At 35.8% G+C, this 24,266-nt stretch overlaps 1 protein-coding gene across 1 annotated transcript in view; it reads left to right on the top strand.

Moving 5' to 3' along the window:
- Positions 1-24,266, top strand: part of LOC111142560 (Rho GTPase activating protein 28) — a 224,181-nt gene that overhangs the window by 102,365 nt on the left and 97,550 nt on the right. The window contains exons 2-3 of the mRNA XM_022495829.1: positions 5,778-5,980; positions 22,538-22,755. Of these exons, the coding sequence (XP_022351537.1) occupies positions 5,778-5,980; positions 22,538-22,755 (421 nt within the window). The remainder of the gene's footprint in view (positions 1-5,777; positions 5,981-22,537; positions 22,756-24,266) is intronic.

The raw sequence follows: 24,266 nt of genomic DNA, 5'->3' as shown, positions 1-24,266 counted from the left end.
ACTTCTACAGAGTGGTTAGTGGCTTTCAGTATTGGTCTTATTGCAAAAGGGAGAAGTCTTAAAAGCCTAAAAATAATAAAGGAAGCAGTAAGCATCATAATACCTTTGTCAATTTCGTGTGTACTAAAACCATTAGAATCTGTCTTCTCAAACTGTAAAGAATTCAGTGGAAAACTCTTACCACCCAAGTTTTAAACATGGCTGCCTAAAATTATTTTTATCACATGGCACAGCATAAGAAAATAAAAGTAGATAGTTCATACTTTCCTGAAATGCTTTGAGTTTTATAAATTAATTAGCTAACTCACGGTCAGTTGATGTTCAAACCTGGCATTACTTATCAATATGATAGTGTTAGGATCGGTGATAAAATTCCAGAAATTTCTGCTAAAAGCACTTTATAAATGTAGGATTCCTGGAGGTATAGAAAATATGAACATACAGATTTTTCTTACTCCCCTCTCTCTTTGTTTGCTCATTCAAATGAGTGTTCTTTGCATATGCTGTAGGGCGTGGCCAAATTCCATAGCAGTCCACTGCTGCTCTGTATATAAAAATGAAACTTCCCTAAATGAGTCATAGTGCCACGGATGGATACTGATATGCCTTTGCTTTGGTTGCCTCTTTCCATCTGGGAGTTCTTATTTGGGGTGTAACAGCTCAGACTGCACATTAGTTAAGAGGTAGTTTCAGCCTTTTGGTTCAACTTTGCCTGAAACCAAGGATAAGAAGGCATACTTGGAGTTCTTTGAAAGAAGTTGCACACCCACTCCAAATTGGAAGATTAAAAAAAATAATAATAACATAAGAGCAAGAACAGATGATCATACCGCATAATGCAGCTCAGTTATTCATGGTTGGAGACTGAAGTGTTCTTGTTAATCAGACATTGTTCCTAGGAAATATGATATTTGTCAATCATATGTCTTAGAAATCAAATGTATTTTGAATTTCTTCCAGTTTTATTGAGATATTTGACATATAACATTGGGTTAAATTTAAGATGCATGCATGCTGATTTGATACATGTATATATTGCAAAATGATTACCATAACAATAAGATCCCTTAACACATCACCACCTCACATAAAAATAATTTTTGTTTTAAAGATTTTATTTATTTATTTGACAGAGAGAGATCACAAGTAGGCGGAGAGGCAGGCAGAGAGAAAGGGAAGCAGGCTCCCTGCTGAGCAGAGAGCCCGATGTGGGGCTCGATCCCAGGACCCTGGGATCATGACCTGAGCCGAAGGCAGAGGCTTTAACCCTCTGAGCCACCCAGGTGCCCCCAAAATAATTTTATTTTTATGCAAATCTTAAAAATTTCTCAGAATTCCAGCATTTTGGCATGTATGTCCCCCATTGTGTCTCTTGATTTTTAAACTAACATTTGTTTGATAATTTTATGTTCTAAAGGCATACACGTGCAAATTTATTTAGTGATTGAAGCAACTCCATGAGAAAGTGCCCCATGAAGCTGCTCCATGCTCTTCTCAGCTGTGTGTCTTCAAGATTGACAGTGGTCCTATTGTGGCCCTCATAGATAACAGGAGCCTGCTCTGCCCTCCTCAGTGGTTGGATCCCACGCTTCGTGGTAATACAGCTCTCCATGAACTAACTATGGGTCTTTGTGTGCCAGGTCATTACCCTCTTCCTCACCCTAATGTAGGGTAATTCTATTTAATGTCACAAATTATTTCCTTGTACTATCTCATTATTTCAGCAGCCAACTTTTTAAAAATATTTGTTTGTTTGTTTAAAGTAGTCTCCATGCCTGGTGTCGAGCCCAGTGTGGGCTCGAACTTATGATCCTGAGATAAAGAGTCAGCTACTCAACTGACTGAGCCACCTAGGCTCCCAGTTTTTTGTTAATTTTTAAAAATTCTGATAAATAAAATCTTAAAAATTCTGGTAAAATTCATATAAGATAAAATTTACCATCTTAACCATTTTTAAGCATATGGCTCAGTGGTATCAAGACACTCACATTGTTGTAACCATCTCTACTACCTCTTTCCAGAACTCTTTTTCTCTTGTAAAACTGAAACTCTATACTCTTTAAACAAAAACTTCTCATTCCCTCATCCCCACTGAAACCTGAGTTTCAGATATCCATCATAGTGATTTGACATTTATATATTTACAATATTTTTTGAAAATGCTCACGATGACGAGTATAGTCACTGTATGTCTCCATACAACATTATTACAATTTATTGACTATATTCCCCATGCTGCACTTTTCATCCCCAAGACTTACAACTGGAATTTCGTACCTCTTAATCCCCTTCACCTATTTCATACATGGCTCTACTCCCCTCCCCTCTGGAAACCACCATTTGTTCTCTGTATTTATGAGTCTGATTTTTTGTTAGTTGTTCATTTGTTTTGTTTTTTAGATTCCACATATAAGTGAAATCATATGGCATTTGTCTTTCTCTGACTTATTTCACTTAGCATAATACACTCTAGGTCCATTCATGTTGTTGAAAAGTCAAGAGTTTATTCTTTTTAACTCTGAGTAATACTCCATATTTGTGTGTGTGTGTGTGTTTATCACATTCTTTATCCATTCATCTATCAGTGGACACAGGTTTCTTCCATATCTTGGCTGTTATAAATACCGCTGCAATAAATATAGGGGTGCACATATCTTTTCAAATTAGTGTTTTAACTTTCTTCAGGTAAATACACGGAAGTGGAATTACTGGATTGAATTCTATTCTTATTTGTAAATTTTTGAAGAACCTTCATACTCTTTTTCTGTAGTGGCTGCACTAATGTACATTCTCACCAACAGTACACAGGGGTTCCCTTTTCTCCACATTTTTGCCAACCCTTGTTATTTCTTGTCTTTTTTATACTAACCATTCTGACTGGTGTGAGGTGATATCTTATTGTAGTTTTGATTTACATTTCCCTAACAATTAATCATGTTGAGCATCCGTTTATGTGTCTTTGACTACTTTGTATATCTTCTTTGGAAAAGTATCTGTTTAGATCCTCTGCCCATTTTTATTTAGACTTTTTTTTTTGATGTTGAGTTTTATGAATTTTTTATATATTTTGGATATTAACCCCTTGTGTTACCACATCCCAGCAGACTCTAAGCCAGAGGTGTATGATGGTCTGGCGAGATTGAAGAAATTACTCAGAGACGGGGATTAAGACATAGATTTATTGGGGGAACTTATATAGAGGATGTCTAGAAACAGCCAACTGGACAAAGCATCCACTTCTGGAATCTACGTGCTGTAAGCTTTTATAGTATAGCTATTAGCCTGCAACTATCTGTAGCCCTACCCTTCCTTGCACAGCCAGCATTCGAAGGAGATCAAGTCCTACCATTCAGACATTCTTTGTTATAAGGGTATTGCTCTGGGTTGATACCCCTGGAGCCCCTAACCTTGAACACTGAACAATATATTCTACCCATTCTGTTTGATGGGAATATAGAAGGAGGACAAGATCTCAAGATAGTGATTAATAGGGACATTTGGGTCATGCTTGCATAAATTACCCTTCCAGTATACACCATACACTTCTTACCAGATGTACCATTTGTAAATATGTTTCCCCATTCAATAAGTTTCCTATTTGTTGTGTTGTTTCCTTCCTTCCTCCACTGTCCAGAGTTTTTTAGTCTGATGGATTGCCAGTTGTTTATTTTTGTTTTTGTTGCCCTTGCCTGAGGAACCACATCCCAAAAAATACTACTTAGATTTATGTCCAAGAGGATACTGCCTATGTTTTCTTTTAGGAGTTTTATGGTATCAGGTCTTACATTTATGTCTTTAATCCATTTTGAATTTATTTTTGTATCTTGGTATAGAAAGGGGGTTCAATTTTGGGGGGAAGTTTACGATTTTATTTATTTATTTGAGATAGAGAGTGAGAGACAGCACGAGCAGCAGAGGCAGAGGGAGAAGCAGGCTGCCCCTGAGCAGGGAGCCCGATGTGGGACTCGATCTCAGGATGCCAGGATCATAACCTGAGCTGAAGGCAGGCACTTACCCAACTGAGCCACCCAAGTGTCCCAGAGTGGTTCACTTTTATTCTTTTGCATGTACCTGTCCAGTTTTCTCAACACCATTTAATGAAGAGACTGCCTTTTCCCCACTGTATATTAACTCCTTTGTCATAGATTAATTGACTGTGTAAGTGTGGGCTTATTTCTGGGTTCTCTAGTCTGTTCCATTGATCCATGTGCCTTGTGGCAGTATTATACTGTTTTAATTACTGTAGCTTTGTAATATAGTTTAAAATTTGTGATTATGATACCTACAACTTATCTTTCTCAAGATTGCTTTGTCTCTTCAGATTCTTTTGTAGTTCCATAAAAATTTTAAGATTATTTGTTTTAGTTTTGTGAAAAATACTATTATTATTTTGATAGGGATTGCATTGAGTTTGTAGATTGCTTGGGGAGTATGGACATTTTAACAATATTAATTCTTCCAATCCATGAGCATGGTGTATATTTCTATTTACTTGAGTTGTCTTCAACTTCTCTCACCAGTGTCTTAGAGTTTTCAAAGTACAGGTATTTCACTTCCTTTGTTAAATTTATTTCTAGGTCTTTTATTCTTTTTGATGACATTATAAATAGGATCATTTTCTTAATTTCTCTTTCTGCTAATTCATTATTAGTGTATAGAAGCACTACAGGGCACCTTAGTGGCTCGGTTAAGCATCTGTCTTCAGTTCAGTTCATGATCGCAGGGTTCTGGGATCGAACCCAACATCAGACTCCCAGTTCAGCACGGAGTCTGCTTCTCCCTCTCCCTTGACCTGTCTCTCCCCACTTGTGTGCACGTTCTCTCTCTCTGAAATAAATAAATAAAATCTTAAAAAAAAAAAAAGAAACTCCACAGATTTCAGTGTATTAATTTTGTATCTTGCAGTTTTATTGAATTCATGGATTGATTCTAATAGTTTTTGGTGGCATTTTTAGGGTTTTCTATATAGTATCATGTCATCTGCAAATACTGATGGTTTCACTTCTTCCTTACATATTTGGAAGGCTCACATCTTTTTCTTATCTGATTGTTGTCACTAGGACTTCTAGAACTGTATTGGATAAAAACGTGAGAGTAGACATCTTTGTTCCTTATCTTAGAGGAAAAGTTTTCAGTCTTTCACCATGGAGTATTGTGTTAGCTGTGACTTTGTCACACATGGCCTTTATTATGTTGAGATATGTATAATATATACATATCTCAATCACTTTATTAAGTGATTAAATTATTAATCACTCTATTAAGAGGTTTTATCATGAATGGATACTGAATTTTGTTATATGTTTTTTTCTGCATCTTTTGAGATGATCATATGGTTAATATCCTTTCTTTTGTGATTGTTACATGTCATGTTGATTGATTTGCAGATATTGAGCCATTCTTGCATCCCTGAAATAGTGATATTGAATGATTCTTTTAATGTATTGTTGAATTCAGTTTGCTAATTGGGGATTTTTGTAGCTGTGTTCATCAGAGATATTGGCTTGAACTATATATTTTGGCTAATACAAGTAACTTCATACTTTATGAGTGTGTGAAAATTATATTTTCATGGGGATTCCTGCATAGCCACAAAGTCATTATGAATTATAGAGAATAAAATAAAAGGGCCACCACTGAATGCAGATTATTCTCTCAAACCCCTCTCTGTCACACTTAACTTCATTTCTCCACTGATTTTAAACCTAAATTTTATTTTGTGATTTGTAACATCAAAGACTGATTTTTATTAACAACAGATATTGTTCTTTCTGCAGAAAATCTATTCCTCGCTGCCGAAGAATTAACAGAATGCTCTCCAACGAGTCCCTACATTCTCCTGCATTTAGCCGCTCCAACTCACAAGCCTCCATAGACAGTACCTCCATGGAGGAGTTTTTGCGGGAAATAGAAAGCATTAAAGAGAATAGCATGGGAGGACAGGAAGAGCAGATACCAGCTGAAGTCAAGCCTGTGGATGGTAAGGTGCAGGATCTTTTGTCCCATGTGTTTACTGTCTTTCTTTGTGTGCTCTCTCTTATTCTGTTTGCAGGTAGACATCATTCCAATAGTAGTTTAACAAATGAAATCTGTAGAATTTGTCATATCAGCTCCCAGCTCTCACTGTTTTATATCTACTGGACTGGCTCATGGTGGCTTCCGTACACGGTGACATGATCTAAGGAGGGCTGTCAAAATCCAAATTGATTCCTTACATATCTACTTAGGGATGCTGTGCCTATCACTGATTTGATTCATCATCATTTAGCAGACTGAGTATTCTAATTTTGATGGCTTTTACATTTGTATACTTGACTATTAATTCCAAAAAAGAAAGAGGGGGGGGATTCCCTACAATTTTGGAGGAAAAAAAATTTATTTTGAGGCATTTACTAGCGTTAATATATTTTTTTTAAAGATTTTTATTTATTTATTTGACAGACAGAGATCACAAGTAGGCAGAGAGGCAGGCAGAGAGAGAGAGGAGGAAGCAGGCTCCCTGCTGAGCAGAGAGCCCGATGTGGGGCTCGATCCCAGGACTCTGGGATCATGACCTGAGCCGAAGGCAGAGGCTTCAACCCATTGAGCCACCCAGGCGCCCGATAGTGTTAATATATTTAGGGAACAGATTACTCTGTATTTCTCAAAATAAAAACCCTGTCAAATATACTAATTTGCAGTGAAACAGAAAATTGAGAACTGGAAAAAAAAAACTAATTTATGTACTCTTTTTAAAAAGAGCTAAATTACTTTCCTTGAATTAAAATAGGTCATCTCCAGTTGCTGCCTATCAACAGGTAAATACATAAGACATCCAAGAAAGACTGAAGGTAGTTTGGTAGTAAGTATCTACCTAACAATGTTTTCATTAGCCAGTGATTAACCTGGCTAGGCTAGACAACTACCAAGATGGAATTGAAACTTTAAAAATGTTTTCGGTCTTGGGGCACCTGAGTGGCTCAGTGGGTTAAGCCTCTGCCTTTAGCTCAGGTCATGATCGAGTCCCACATCAGGCTGTCTGCTTGGCGGGGAGCCTGCTTCCCCTCTCTCTTTGCCTGTCTCTCTGCCTACTTGTGATCTCTCTCTCCGTCAAATAAATAAAAATCTTTAAAAATAAAAAAAAAAGTTTTCACTCTTCATTCCTTCTTCTATAAGTCTATCCTTCTTAGGTCTGAAAAATAATAATTTAGGTACACCACAAAACATTAGAACTAAAAAGTTCTTCCACACATTGAATGAGAATCCATTCAAGAGAACCATCTCCATTAGTGAAGTATATTCTTATCCCTTTAACTTATTCCCTTACTTTTTTTGCCTTTTCAGATCCAGAAAGATAGAAAGATATGTGAAGGAAAATATCTGTCATTCTTCATCCCCTTTTCTTACTTGCTAGCTAGATATCTATATTAAAAAACGTGAGTTTATACTAGTAACCTTCTATTCTAATTCACCACAACCAGGTTTGTTGTTGCATCTTTTTTTCCCCTGTATTTATAATTGTCTCCTCTAATAATGAGAGACCTGGCTTTTATTATTGTTTGCCTAAGCCTAGAGTACACAAAATATTTTCAGATTTGCTAACTTAAACTTCTACAAAATGCATAGCTAGTAACTACAGTTTAATATCCATTTTTTATAAGATTTTATTTATTTATTTGACAGAGATCACAAGTAGGCAGAGAGTCAGGCAGAGAGAGAGGCGGGGAAGCAGGCTCCCCACTGAGCAGGGAGCCTGATGCGGGGCTCTATCCCAGGACCCTGGGATTATGACCTGAGCTGAAGGCAGAGGCTTTAACCCAGTGAGCCACCCACGTTCCCCTAGAGTTTAATATTTATTTACAGATTTTTTTCTTTTGAACTATGTGCACAGAACTTAAGTGTACAACTCAGTGAGGTTTGACAAATGCTAACTTTGTAACCTCACAGAAATCAAGAGAGAGGACATTTTAGTCAATTGAGAAAACATCATCATGCTTTTTCCCAATCTTGACACGCCCATGACTTGCTGTATCTGGCCAAAAGCAACCATGGTTCTGATGTTCTTGTGTCATAGAGTAGCTTTGGGTTTAGCTTCTTTCACTGAACTTAGTGTTTTTGAGATTCATCTGGTATATCAGTAGTTCCTCTCCTTTTATTATTGGGTAGTTTGTATTAGTTTACTAAGGCTGTTGTAATGAAGTAGCCCAAAACCCAGTGACTTAAAATAGTAGAAGTTTATTTTCTCACAGTTGTAAAGACTAGAAGTCAAGGTGTCAGGAATCTCTCCGAAGATGTAGGGCACAATCTGTTTCATGCCTTTCTCTTTAGTTCCTGGTGTTTTCCGCAATTCTTGCTGTTCCTTGACTTGTAGACAACATACAACATTCTCTGCCTCTATAGTACCATAGCCTACTCCCTAAATTTTTGTCTTTCCCCTTCTCTTTTTATGAAGACACCCTTTATGTTGGATTAAGGGTCCACTCCACTCCAATATGACCTCATCTCAGTTTATATCTTAATTACCTCTGCTAAAACCTTGTTTCAAGGTAAGGTTACATTCATAGGTATTGGTGGTTAAGACTTCAGTCTGTCTTCTTGGGGGGCCCAATTCAACCTATAACAGCAGCATTCTATAGTATGAATATGCCGCAATTTGTTTATCCATTTAACTGTTAATGGACTTAAAGGTTGTTTGTAGTTTGGGCTGTTATGTATAACGCTGCTGTGAATAATTTTGTGAAAGTCTGGAGATAAGTTTTTATTTCTCTTGGATATATATTTTTTTCATAGAATATGTTTAACTACAGAAGAAACTGCCAACTTTTTCCCAAAGCATTTGTACCGTTTTGTACTCTCTCCACCACTATCTGACAGACAAATCTATTCTTTTACATACTTGCAATATTTGATATTAGACTTGTTAATGTGAATGATTCTAGTGGATGTGTGGAGGTATTTCATAGCTTAACTGTCCATTCATATAAATTGCTTTGTGAAATCTTTTTACTATTTTTATTTTTTGTTATTATTCTTTAAATTTGTTTATTTTAGAAAGTGAGTGTGAGTTGGGGGGGAGTGGCCGAGGGATGGGGAGAGAGAGAATCTCAAGCATACTCTCTGCTGAGCACAGAGCCTGACACAGGGCTGGATCTCAGGCTCCTGAGATCATGACCTGAGCCAAAATCAAGAGTTGTACACTTAACAAAGTGAGCCACCCAGGTGCCCCTTGGCTTTTTTTAAATTTTCTTTTTATTATGGACCTGTGTGAATTTTTTATATATTCTGGATACAACTCTTGTCACGTTAATGTACTGCAAATATTTTCTCATGATCTGTGGCTTGTGTTTTCATATCCTCAGTGGGGTCTTTTAATTGGTTATTACTCTCGTTCTCTCATTTTTCAGTTGTGTGCAACTGGTAACTGGGTTAATGGGGGGAGGGGGGTTGGGGGGGTGGGATTATGGACATTGGGGAGGGTATGTGCTATGGTGAGTGCTGTGAAGTGTGTAAACCTGGAGATTCACAGACCTGTACCCCTGGGGATAAAAATATATTATATGTTTATAAAAAATAAAATTAAAAAAAAAAAAAAGAAATACAGTTGATTTTTGTCTCATATTTCATTACCTTTCTAAATTCATTGTCTAGTATTTGTCTACTATATTTCTTAGGATTTTCTGTATAAACAAAGAAATCACTGTGAATAGAGGCAATTGTGCTTTTTTCATTCTGGTTTTTGTGCTTTTATTTCTTTATCTTGCCTTACTATGCTGGTAGGGCCTCCAGTACAAGCTGAATAGAAGTGGGCAACAGCTCATAGCCAAACCGTATTTGCTTCTGTGATTTTTGTGTTTAAGTTGCTTGTTTTTATTTCTTAAGATGGAAACCTATACCATTGACTTTACACTTTTATCTTTTCGAATATGAACAGTTCCTGAAGCACTGCTTTACTTCATCCCATGAATTCTAATATGTTATATTTTCATTATCATTCAGTTTTAAATGTTTTAATGTTTTAAGATTTATAAATGTTTTTGCAGATATATCATTTGTTACTAGTTTCTAAATTAATTGTGTCATGATTAGGTAACAGTTTGTAAGCTTCAAGTTTTGCCATTTATTTAGACTTATTTTTTGGCTCAGCATATGGTCTGTCTTGGCCAAAGTTCCATGTACAATTAAGAAGAACATGTTCTATCATTGTTGCATAGTGTGGTGGTCTGTAAATGCCCACTAGGTTTAGGTGGTTGGTACATTTGATCAAATCTATTATACTGTTACTAATTTTTGCCTAATTTTTCTGTCAGTTATTGAGAGAAGGTTGTTAACATCTCCAACTTGGATTGTGTGTCTATTTTTCCCTCTGATTCTGTCATTTTTTTGCCTCATGTTTTAAAACTGTTACTAGGTAGCATATACATTTATGATTACTATTCCTGTTTGTTAAATTGGCCCATTTGAACTCACCCTCCCTAATATATTTTAATACTTCTTGTCTTAAAGTCCCCTTTGTCTAACAAAAAAAAAAAAAAAGAAATACAGTTGATTTTTGTCTCATATTTCATTACCTTTCTAAATTCATTGTCTAGTATTTGTCTACTATATTTCTTAGGATTTTCTGTATAAACAAAGAAATCACTGTGAATAGAGGCAATTGTGCTTTTTTCATTCTGGTTTTTGTGCTTTTATTTCTTTATCTTGCCTTACTATGCTGGTAGGGCCTCCAGTACAAGCTGAATAGAAGTGGGCAACAGCTCATAGCCAAACCGTATTTGCTTCTGTGATTTTTGTGTTTAAGTTGCTTGTTTTTATTTCTTAAGATGGAAACCTATACCATTGACTTTACACTTTTATCTTTTCGAATATGAACAGTTCCTGAAGCACTGCTTTACTTCATCCCATGAATTCTAATATGTTATATTTTCATTATCATTCAGTTTTAAATGTTTTAATGTTTTAAGATTTATAAATGTTTTTGCAGATATATCATTTGTTACTAGTTTCTAAATTAATTGTGTCATGATTAGGTAACAGTTTGTAAGCTTCAAGTTTTGCCATTTATTTAGACTTACTTTTTGGCTCAGCATATGGTCTGTCTTGGCCAAAGTTCCATGTACAATTAAGAAGAACATGTTCTATCATTGTTGCATAGTGTGGTGGTCTGTAAATGCCCACTAGGTTTAGGTGGTTGGTACATTTGATCAAATCTATTATACTGTTACTAATTTTTGCCTAATTTTTCTGTCAGTTATTGAGAGAAGGTTGTTAACATCTCCAACTTGGATTGTGTGTCTATTTTTCCCTCTGATTCTGTCATTTTTTTGCCTCATGTTTTAAAACTGTTACTAGGTAGCATATACATTTATGATTACTATTCCTGTTTGTTAAATTGGCCCATTTGAACTCACCCTCCCTAATATATTTTAATACTTCTTGTCTTAAAGTCCCCTTTGTCTAACAATTCTTCTTCTTCTTCTTCTTCTTCTTCTTCTTCTTCTTCTTCTTCTTCTTCATTTTATTTATTTGAGGGGGAGAGCAACAGTGGAGGGGGTGCTGAGCTGGGAACCCGACACAGAGCTGGATCCCAGGACCCCAGTGTCATGACCTGAGTTGAAGGCAGATGCTTAACCCACTGAACCACCTAGGTGACCCTCACTCTGGCTTTCTTAAGGTCACTGTGTGTGTGTGTGTGTGTGTGTGTGTGGTATATCATTTTCCATCCTTTTACTCTGTCTTTGTCTCTTTTTCATGTTTTTTTAATAGTTTCTTTATATGCATCTTAACTATACTGCTTTTTTTTTTTAAGTTACTGCTCAGGTATTATAATATTTACTTCTAATTTACCATAATCTACTTGGAGTAAATATTGCACTTCTTCGTATAAAATGAGAGGATTTTACAGCAGTATAATTTCATTTCCCTTCCTGTACAGTACCTTATACTGTTGTCAAATATATAACATCTACACATGTTGTATCACATCAATATAACATTATTTATATGGACTTATATATTTTTTATTGTGAAATAATTTAAAACATAAAAAATTACAAATATAATTTAAATAACTTTTTAAAATTTGGAACAATTTGATCATTTGTCAGTAACTTGCCAACCCTTGTTATTCCCAGTTACCTTAGGTCTTTACATATTTATATATGTGTTGTGTGTGTGTGTGTGTGTGTGTGTGTGTGTGTGTGTGTGTTTGTGTGTGTGTGATATCACATATATATTATATATTTTAGTTTTATGTGATATATATTTGTATACACAGACATTTTTTCTAGTTATTCTATCAGTTACTGAAAGGAATTTATTAAAATCTTCATCTCTGATGGCTTGGCCTGTGGATTTGTCTCTCTGTGTATGTAGCCATCCTCTATATAATGACAATATAAATATTAAAATCAAGAAATTATTTTTGATACATTGCTGTTATCCAGTCCTTATACTGCACTTAAATGTTCTATATTATCTTTTACAATAAAAGAATCTAGTTCAGAATCGCTTGTTGCACTTTATCGTCATGTTTCTTTTGTTTCTTTACAGAATAGAATAGTTTCTTAGTTTTTCTTTGATTTTATAACCTTGATGCTTTTGAAGATTATAGGCTATTTTGTGTAATGTTCCTTTGCTGGGATTTGTCTCAATGTTTCTTTCTTTTTTTTTTTTTTTAAGATTTTATTTATTTATTTGACAGACAGAGATCACAAGTAGGCAGAGAGGCAGGCAGAGAGGGAGGAGGAAGCAGGCTCGCCACTGAGCAGAGAGTCCGGTGCGGGGCTCGATCCCAGGACCCTGAGATCATGACCTGAGCTGATGGCAGAGGCTTTAATCCACTGAGCCACCCAGGCGTCCTGTCTCAATGTTTCTTGATGATTCAGATTCAGATTCTGCATCTTTGGCAGGTTATGATGCTGTGTTTATCTCATTGCACCCTATCACATGGTTTTGATTTTCCCATTAATGATGGTGTCCACTTGGATCACTTCAGGTGGTGATATACAAGATTTCTCCATGTAAAAGTACTCCTTTCATTTTTGTGGTCAATACATATTTTAGTGAGAGGTTCTTTGAAACTCTGTAAATATCCCATTCTGTATCAAGTTATCAAATTATTTCTTTATATCAGAACAGGCTCCTGGTTTATTTAGTGGGTTGTTAGTGAGTTATCTTTCATTATCATTTATTTTGAGGTTGAAAGTGTTCCATATTTGACCTGGGAAACAGCTAGGGAATATATATGAATATGTGTGCCTATATATAGGTGTACATATGCATTTATCTGTGCATACTCACACATGTACACATATGTACTTGTACAACAGTGTATACTTGTATATACAATATAACATATATATACATACATAAACATTTACATCTATATTTCTAAAACTAAAGACGTTAAAATATACATGAGTTCATATTTATACCTTCAGTTTAATCTAATACTGCTAGGTTAATTCTACTCTTCCCTTTCCATATTTGTGACTCCTTTCTTTTTTGGGAGGGGGAGGGGAGCTGGAGTTACAGAGTTTATTGGGTAGATAAGTATAGTACACTTGATTCAAGAGTGACAGTGGGCCACTGCCAGAATAAGGGTGGCAATGGCTCCAGAAGCTCTAGTCACATCTTTTAAACCTGCTTTGTGTACATGTAAAATTTGGCTTTGATTGATATTTTTTTTCTGTTTTTGCTGTTTATTTATACATTTATTAATTTATATTCAAGTGCACTCATGGATATTTTTTATCTAATGGATTATAATTCTTTATGATTACTATGTATTTTGATGTCCAAATGTCTCATCTTTGACCAGCAGCAATCTTATAAGCTGGATTTCATGTTATTTTGATATGACTCTTCCTTCTTTAAGCAGTTCTTTACTTTTTGTCACAGTAAGAGTTTCCAAGTTAATCTCATACTTTCCCTGACAGCTCTGGAATCAATCTTTTCCCTGAGGAGTCCTGAATTCTTTTAGTAACAACTGGAATTTAAAAATAAAAATCCAGGCTTTCTGTGTACCCAACTGCTAATGGTCTATTTTTGCTTCTATCTGTGCTGTCAAATATAATAGCCATTAACACAACACATCACTATTTTAATATAAATGTATCTTAATTACAATTAATGCAATTAAAAGTCAGTTTCTTAATCATACTTGCCACATTTCAAGTGTTGGTATCCAAATGTGTCTAGTGACATAATGGGCAGTATGTACATAGAACATTTCCATCATCACAGGAAATTTTTTTAAATTTTTATTTCTTGAAATATATTAACATATATTATTTGTTTCAGGGGTACAGGTCTGTGATTTATTAGTCTTACACAATTCACAGTGCTCATTATACCACATACTCTCTGCAGTGTCTATCACCCAGCCACTCCATCCCTCCCACCCCCCTCCATCCCAGCAGTCTTCAGTTTCTTTCCTGAGATTTTAGAGTCTCTTATGGTTTGTCTCCCTCTCTGGTTTCATCTTGTTTCATTATTTCCTCTCTTCCCCTATGATCCTCTGCCTTGTTTCTCAAATTCTAGCTATCAGTGAGATCATATGATAATTGTCTTTCTATAATTGACGTACTCGTTAGCATAATACTCTCTAGTTCCATCCATGTCGTTGCAAATGGCAAGATTTCATTTTTTTAATGGCTGCACGATATTCCATTGTTTACGTATGCCACATCTTCTTTATCCATTCATCTTCTTTATCCATCCATTTATCCTAGATGTCCATTATGGACATCTAGGCTCTTTCCATAGTTTGGCTATTGTGGGCATTGCTGCTGTAAACATTGGGGTGTAGGTTCCTTTCCAGATCACTACATTTATATCCTTGGGGTAAATACCCAGTAGTGCAATTGCTGAGTCATAGGTTTTGAGGAACCTCCATACTGTTTTCCAGTGGGGCTGCACCAGGTTGCATTCCCACCAACAGTGTAGGGAGGGCCTCCCTTTCTCTGCATCCTCACCAACATCTGTCATTTCCTGACTTGTTAATTTAAGCCATTCTCACTGGTGTGAGGCGGTATCTCATTGTGGGTTTTTTTTTTTTTAATTTTTTTAATCATTTTTTAAATTTATTTTCAGCATAACAGTATTCATTGTTTTTGTACCACACCCAGTGCTCCATGCAATCCGTGCCCTCTCTAATATCCACCACCTGGTTCCCCCAACCTCCCACCCCCCCGCCCCTTCCAAACCCTCAGATTGTTTTTCAGAGTCCATAGTCTCTCATGGTTCACCTCCCCTTCCAATTTCCCCCAACTCCCTTCTCCTAACTCCCCATGTCCTCCATGCTATTTGTTATGCTCCACAAATAAGTGAAACCATATGATAATTGATTGTCTCTGCTTGACTTATTTCACTCAGCACAATCTCCTCCAGTCCCGTCCATGTTGCTACAAAAGTTGGGTATTCATCCTTTCTGATGGAGGCATAATACTCCATAGTGTATATGGACCACATCTTCATCAAAATCAAAAGCTTCTGCACAGCAAAGGAAACAGTCAAGAAAACAAAGAGGCAACCCACGGAATGGGAGAAGATATTTGCAAATGACAGTACAGACAAAAGATTGATATCCAGGATCTATAAAGAACTCCTCAAACTCAACACACACAAAACAGATAATCATATCAAAAAATGGGCAGAAGATATGAACAGACACTTCTCCAATGAAGACATACAAATGGCTACCAGACACATGAAAAAATGTTTATCATCACTAGCCATCAGGGAGATTCAAATTAAAACCACATTGAGATATCACCTTACACCAGTTAGAATGGCCAAAATTAGCAACACAGGAAACAACATGTGTTGGAGGGGATGTGGAGAAAGGGGAACCCTCTTCCACTGTTGGTGGGAATGCAAGTTGGTGCCTCTTTGGAGAACAGTGTGGAGATTCTTCAAGAAATTAAAAATAGAACTTCCCTATGACCCTGCAATTGCACTACTGGGTATTTACCTCAAAGATACAGATGTAATGAAAAGAAGGGCCATCTGTACCCCAATGTTTATAGCAGCAATGGCCACGGTTGCCAAACTGTGGAAAGAACCAAGATGCCCTTCAACGGACGAATGGATAAGGAAGATGTGGTCCATATACACTATGGAGTATTATGCCTCCATCATTGTGGTTTTGATTTATATTTCCCTGATGCCAAGTGATGTTGAGCACTTTTTCATGTGTCTGTTGCCATTTGGATATCTTCTTTGGAGAGATGTCTGTTCATGTCTTCTGCCCATTTCTTGATTGTACTATTTGTTCTTTGGGTGTTGAGTTTGATAAGTTCTTTATAGATCTTGGATACTAGCCTTTATCTGATAAATCATTTACATATATCTTCTCCCATTCTGTCGGTTGTCTTTTGGTTTTGTTGACTATTTCTTTTGCTGTGCAGAAGTTTTTTATCTTGAAGAAGTCCCAGTAGTTCATTTTTGCCCTTGCTTCCCTTGTCTTTGATAATATGTCTAGGAAAAAGTTGCTGTGGCTGAGGTTGAAGAGTTATTTGCCTGTGTTCTCCTCAAGGATTTTGATGGATTCCTGTTTCACATTTATGAAAGACAAAATGTCTTTCATCCATTTTGAGTCTATTTTTGTGTATGATATAAGGAAATTGTCCAGCTTCATATTTCTTCATGTGGCTGTCCAATTTTCCCAACACCATTTGTTAAAGAGACTGTCTTTTTTCCATTGGACATTGTTTCCTGCTTTGTTGAAGATTAGTTGACCATAGAGTTAAGGGTCCATTTCTGGGCTCTTTATTCTGTTCTGTGTGTTTCTGTGCCAGTACCATACCATCTTGATGATTACAGCTTTTGTAATAGAGCTTAAAGTCTGGCATTGTGGTGCCACCAGCTGTGGTTTTTGTTTTTGTTTTTGTTTTTGTTTTCAACATTCCTCTGGCTATTTGGGGTCTTTTCTGGTTCCCTACAAATTTTAGGATTATTTTTGCTTTCTGTGAAAGAAGTTGATGGTAATTTGATAGGGATTGCATTAAATGTGTAGATTGTTCTGGGTAGCATAGACATTTAACAATATTTGTTCTTCCAATCCATTAGCATGGAATGTTTTTCCATTTTTTGTGTCTTTCTCAATTTCTTTCATGAGTATTCATTCTATAGTTTTCTGAATACATAGCCTTTGCCTCTTTGGTTAGATTTATTCCTAGGTATCTTATGATTTTGGGTGCAGTTTTAAATGGGATCGACTCCTTCATTTCTCTTTCTGCTGTCTTTTTGTTGGTGTATAGAAATGCAACCGATTTCTGTGCATTGATTTTATATCCTGTTGTGACTCCTTTCTTAGAAGAAAACTGGCTTCCACTATCTTAAACATATATACTTACTTGATCAATCTCTCCATATAGTATCAAGTTCCTCTATTTTTCATGCTTGCCCTGTTCATCCCACTTGGGCTCCAACATCCCAGTCCACCCCGCTTCTCTGCATAAACACCTGCCTTACTGTGTCTAAGTAATATCTTTATGCTTTAAGACTCAATTTCAGGGAAAGAGGAAGTAGCTGTATATCTTTTAAAGAAACCAATATCTGCATTTTTAACTTTTCACTATTTCTTTTTTATATATCTGATATCCCTTTGATATCTTTTCCGTTTAGCCTGAAGCGCTTCCTGTAGTATATACTACAGAGCAAGTTGGCAGCAATAAACTTCTTAGTTTTTATTCATGTGATAATAACTATTTTACCTTTGTTCTTAAAGAGTATTTTTGCTAGACATGAAATTATCAGTTAACAGGTTTTTATTTTCATTTTGGATATTCTAAATGTCATCTGTGTTCTGACCTCTACTGTTTCTAATAAGGAGTCTGCGCATGCATTTTGTTGTTCCCCTGATGTAATCTGTTGTCTTTGACTGCTTTCAAATTTTCTCTCTCTTTGGTTTTCAGCAGGTTGTCCTTAAGGTGCTTAAGTGCAGTTTCTTTTGTATGTGACCTACTTGGTGTTAGTTAAGCTAGGTGGTTTTTCAACAAAGTTTGGAAACTTTTGGACATTATTTCTTAAAATAATTTTTTCTGTAACCCTGGCTTTCTTCTCTGAAAGTCAAACTTAACATTCCCAATAGGTAACTTGGACTCTGTTTTAAATATTTTAAAATACTTTCCTATGTCTTTCAGATTGGATAATTTATATTATTGTAATCTTCAAGTTTACCAACCCTTTCTTTTATAGTCTTTAATATACTGTTAAGCCCTTCCAGCAAGATTTTTACTTAATATATTTTAATTTTAGTTCTATAATTTATGTGTTAGTTCTTTTAGTTTCTTTTTTATATTTTTCATTTCTTTGCTGAAATTCTCTGTTCACTCATGAGAATCTTTCCCTTAAAGTCCTTCCAGCATCAGAGTCGTCAGAGATACTTTCTAATGATGATCTTTTCTCATGCCAAATTAGTCCATTTTTTTGGGACTCTTTGATAATTTAATATTATAACATTATGGTATGTTTTAGAGACTGTATCCCACTATCTTTCTCTAAAGGGAGTTAATTTCAGTTCTGCAGTTCACTTGGTTATATACCATCTTTTCTGCACTATGCAGCCTGGCTCATTTATTTTAGCCTTTTGGCTGCTATTTTTCAGTAGGATGCCTGGAGTTTCACATACACCTTTTTAGTTTAGTTTAGTCAAGGATTTGATGAGAGTTTATGCACAGATTTTGGAGCTCTCTCTGGTGAGGCTCCCTCCTAACAGGAATATGCCCCTCCCTTTCCAGATATCCTAATGATCCTGTACTCCATCCTGTGACTCTTGAAATTAGTAAGACTATGGTTTTCTGTTTGTGTCCTACTTACTCTGTATAGTGTAGTGATTGGAAAATGACCTCAGTTGAAAAGTTGTGTAGATGTAAATCTCACAGTACATTTTGTGTCAAAATTTAATTATTTTTCAGTTCCTGCTTGTACTTGATGCTTCTACATTCCCTTAAATAGTTATTTTATGTACTTAGTTCAGAGTTCATAATTGTTTTACACAGAACTGTTATTTCTATACATGCTACTCTACCTTTACTGAAAGATTTTATTCCTTTTTTTGATATCTTTCTCTAACAAAGCTACAGATCTAGTGGATTTTCATTACAGAATGATATGTATGATAACTACACTCATTTCCAAAAGTTGATGTTTTTCATTCATTTTCTGACTTAGAATAATTATATATTTCGACTGAGAATTAATTCACAAATATTTGTACCTAATCTGTGTAGGCATTGTATGTTGGTGTCAGAGTTATAAACAAAGACAGAAATGTTTCCTGCTCTAATGGAGTTTATAATCTCGGAGGAAAGAAAATAACTAATGAAATGATATAATTAGATGTATGTTGGGGAAAAAAATATTTGAAGAAAAAAACACAAACAGCAGGATTCGGATGGGTAAAAGTAGGACCTAACCTTGACTGAAGGGTTCAGGAAAAAAAAAAAAAAAAGACTTCATTGAGGAAGAAATGAATAAACTGAGATCCGAAAGTTTCAATGACCAGTAATTAGGGGACCAAATAGAAGGATTGGCATGTCCAAAGGCATCGTAACAAAATATAGCATGGAACTTCTGAGGAACCAAATGTAAGCCAGCACTGCTAGAGGGGGGAGAATGAAGAGAGCATGGTACAAACTTGGAAAGGAAAGTCAGTGGCTTTGGGTCTTGTGGGCCATGTAAGGGTTTTATGCTTAACCCCAAGAGCAAGGAAGAACTGTGGCATTATTTTAGAAAAGGGCTTATATTTGTATTTGGAAAGGCCTAATTTTTTTTTAATTTTTTTAAAAAGGTTTTATTTATTTATTTGACAGAGCAAGAGAGATCACAAGTAGGCAGAGAGGCAGGCAGAGGGGGAGGAGGAAGCAGTCTCCCTGCTGAGCAGAGAACCTGATGGAGCGCTCCATCCCAGGATCCTGAGATCATGACCTGAGCCAAAGGCAGAGGTTTAACCCACTGAGCCACCCAGGTACCCAGGTCTAATTTAGTTATAGTATGGAGAATGGATTAGAAGGGGAGTCCAGAATGGGAGAAACAGAAGGGACGCTCTGCAGCAGTTCAGGTGAGACATGATAGTAGCTTGGACCAGGGTCAGAGCAGAAGAGATAAATAAAATGGAAAATTTTTGAGAAATAATGAGGAATTAATATCAAAAAGTCTTGGTGATATATTGGTTTTGATATGTAAAGGATGGAGATGTCAATAATGTTTCCTAAGTTTCTTTGCCAAACTGGATAGTTGAATGGTGGGTTTCATTTACTGAAATGTAGAATACTAAAAAAGGCCTAGAGTTGGGAATGAAGGTTTGTGTTCAGGTTTGAACATGTTGAGTTTGATATATGATTGATGGAGTCAAGTAGATAGTTGGATGAGTAGGTAGTTGGATATATGGAGCTGAAATTCAAAGGAGTGTTCTATGTGGAAGTTATGTATTTGGCAACTGGAGTGATGAACACAGGGTATCAGTTTCCATAATTTAGCAATGCTACAGGAATAACACTTATCTCTACTCTGAGATATTTCTTTCCTATGGAGAATATATATTCTACAGATTTCTGTAGTCTGAGTGAAAGGATTTAGACCATCCTCACCCCTAGTATATGTTAACACCTATTACTCCTTCCTTCTACTCTTTGATTACTGTTTACAGAGGTGGAGGGAGGAAAAATTCCAGATTTTAAAACTTTAATATTAAATGTTTTTGTAATTTTTTTCTTAAAAATGAAAATCTTATCTATGGCTTAAGTAAAGGAAGATTTCAAAGTCAGAGCTCACTAATTTAAAAGGTTTATTATTTTAGATTAAGGCTAGTAAGCTTATGTTTACCTTTGCATTTTCTGTTAAAGGGATAGCTTATAAAGGAAATGAGTAATAGAAACAAGATAGCAAAGAAAAGATTTCCTAGCTAAGAAATTGAACCTGTAAAGTACATTTAGGAGGCTTTGTTCATACACCAGTGACGAAATAATGTAAGCAGAGTCCCAAGAGTCTTAGATTGATGACTTGACAGGCTATTTATAAATCAGTCTAATCTGCACTTTAAATAAACCTCATTCAGGTAATGCCTGTTTAGTATATTTCCAGGAATGTTTTTGTAGTGAATTTTCTGTTACATGATGTTGTTATTCTGAATTTTTAAAATTATTTCTGCATATCTAATTTACAATAGCATCTAACCCTCGTTATGAATTTCAGGTTTTTTAGTTTCCTTCTGAAAAAAAGGAAAGATTACTTAATGTTCAGACTTTTGGAGAAAAGCAAGAGAATGAATATCTATTGAATTCATCCTCTGTTCCAAAGTCTTTGCCATCTCTCATGAATAAATTGATAAAACAATCCTTAGAGTCACCTGATACATCTTATTATTACCTCAATTTTGCTAACAGGACAGAAACCTAGAGATATCTAAAAATCTTCCAAAGCCATTCACCTAGTAAATGGTTGCATTGGGATTTAAAGCAGAATTTGAGTGATTAAAAAACCCTTTCCTGTACCACTAAGCCACTCTTTTTCCATTACAGTTAGTTTAAATATTCATATTTTATCATTGTTTGAGATTGGAAGTCCAAATATGGCTTATATTTAACACTCTGGTAAAGAAAATTACCTTACTAAATGGCCAATTAACCTTACTCTCCTAGAAAATACTCAAAAAATTGACTTATTTAAAAAATATTGTATGGGGCGCTGCGTAGCTCAGTCAGTTAAGTGTCTGACTCTTGATTTTGGCTCAGGTAGTGAACTCAAGGTCATGGCATCAAGCCCTGTGTCAGGCTCTGAGTGCAAGTGGAGCCTGCTTCTCTCTCTCTGTCTCCTCCATCTGCCCCTCCTCCCACTTGCACACACGTGCATTGCTGTTTCTCAAATAAATAAATGCTTTAAAAATATACAGATTTTTAATTCATTCCTATAGGCCTTTCCCATAATTACTCTGGAAAAAAGGATGGTTTCTTTTTTTTAAATTGAGATATAACTGACATATGACATACTAGTTTCAGGTATACAACATAATGATATGGTATTTGTATACATTGCAAAGTGATCACCACAACAAGTCTAGTTTACATCTATCACCATAGTTAGATTTTTTTCTTGTGATGACACTGTTTAAGATCTACTCTCTTAGCAACATTCTAATATTACAGTATAGTATTATTAATTATTATTATCACCATGCCGTACAGTACATCCCCATGACATATTTTATAACAGAAAGCTTATACCTTTGCTCCCTTCACCTATTTCACCTACCTCCTACCTCCTACCTCTGACAACTACTAGTTGGTTCTCTGTATCTATGAGCTTGTGAGGTTTTTGTTTGTTTTTTGTTTGTTTGTTTTTGTTTTCTTTTAAGATTTCACATAGAAGTGAGATCATACAGTATTTGTCTTTGTCTGATTTATTTCACTTAACATGCCCTCAGGGTCCAAGATGGCCTTTATATAGTGTTTATTGACACTTCCTAATACACTGATATTAACAGGCCTGTAGATAGACATGTTGTCTAATCTAATGCAGACTGTTCTAACCTTTTCTTGGTAATGTTATTTTTCAGAAGGAGAACTTGAAGCTGAGTGGTTGCAAGACGTGGGTTTATCAACCCTGATCTCAGGTAATGAAGAGGAGGATGGCAAAGCCTTGCTCTCTACACTGACTCGAACCCAAGCAGCTGCTGTGAAAAAGAGATATAATACTTACACTCAAACCATGAGAAAAAAGAACAAGCAGTCTGTTCGGGATGTCAGAGACATCTTTGGAGTCAGCGAATCTCCTGTAAGTAATGAACACGGCTCAGAATTTTGGCTTGATTAAGGGTGAGAGGGAGAACATGAAGAAGATCTTGGAAAAAGTTGGTCATCCTGTCTCTTTTAGAGAAAACTAAAGCAGACAGCAGATTGCAAAATTTTACAAATTTGAAACTTAAGCGGTCATTCCTTATCCCCCCTATAGCAGTCTCCCTCAACACTAAATTTATTCCCTTCTTTGTTGAGTTGAGAATAACTTATTTGGTAATGGAACAAATCTTCGTGCCTAGGATTCACAGAGACTTTACTTAATGAATCTAGCACTGGGTGGAAATTCTGTGAACAGACAAAGGACTCCCAGGGAAGTAGGTCCAAAGTATTCTAAGCAAGTGGTAAAAAGTGAAAGATACAGCATTAATTAAGTGGGCAAGAGAATGATTCAGAAACATAAGGAAAGCATCACATGTTTTCTGAAAAAGGGCTGGTTGAAATTCCAGCTCACCCTTAGCAATTCTGTGGCTACAATCTTATTTCTGAGGCTCTTAGTCATGTTCTCCTATTGCTCTATTTTACTACTTAGCTCTACTCATTTATTCCTTCATTCATTGCATCATTGAAATTAATAATTGCATCAGTGATGCAGCCAGTATTACTGGATACATTCAGTGTGCAAGATCCTATATCCTACATTAGGTTCTATGCAGATAGAATTCTTGGCGTTTTGGGGATATATAGAAAAAAAAAAGAAACTTGATATTCTGCTATAGTACAGATAGTTGCCTGGGACAAGTTAGTTAATCACTCTGATCTGTTTCTTACTATTTAATTTGTTATCAATAAGACATAAATTAAAACTTCAAGAATATTGGGTAGCAGGCTTGCTTGAAGGCAGCCTCCAAATTGAGTTACTTTAGGTTATCTAAAAGTCATATCTTCTCTTAGATACATGATTCAACCTGGGTAGTTGTCAGAATAGCTCATATTTCCAAGTTGGTCTTTGTGGTTTTGCTGATAATGCCCTAGAATAGCACTGTCCTTTAGAGCTTTCTAGTGATGGAAATGATTTCTGTGCTTTCCAAAAGGACAGCTAGTGTGTGTCCAATATGTAGCTAGTGTGAATAAGGAACTGAAATTTTAATTTTATTTAATCTTAATTGATTTAAATCTAAATTGCCACATATGGCTTAGAGCTAATGTATTGAGCAGTACAGTTCTAGAACTTTTCACAGTACAAAATGATATACCTGAGGCAGCGCACTTTTAGTTCTGTGCTGTTTCAGTTTTCATCCTAGTTGAAACCTGTATCTTTGTGGAAGGCAAGATTTCTATATCTGTATTTGAGTAAAAGTAACACCTACAACTTGAAGTAAGGGCTTTAGCTATGGGAGTCTTGGCCAAGATACTTATCAAAGAAAAGGTTTAACCCTGCTGGTGTAAATTCCCTGGGTCATTTTACGTTTATCCCCCAGATCGTTTCAAGAGATTCCTAAGAACTTGGTCTGTATGCTTCCTTTCCCATTTCTGTTTCTAGTTACTTCA

The sequence above is a fragment of the Enhydra lutris genome, unplaced genomic scaffold, assembly GCF_002288905.1.
Source record: "Enhydra lutris kenyoni isolate GAN:26980312 unplaced genomic scaffold, ASM228890v2 scaffoldscaffold8, whole genome shotgun sequence".
Lineage (NCBI taxonomy): Eukaryota > Metazoa > Chordata > Mammalia > Carnivora > Mustelidae > Enhydra > Enhydra lutris.
This window is presented reverse-complemented; position numbering and strand designations above follow the sequence as displayed.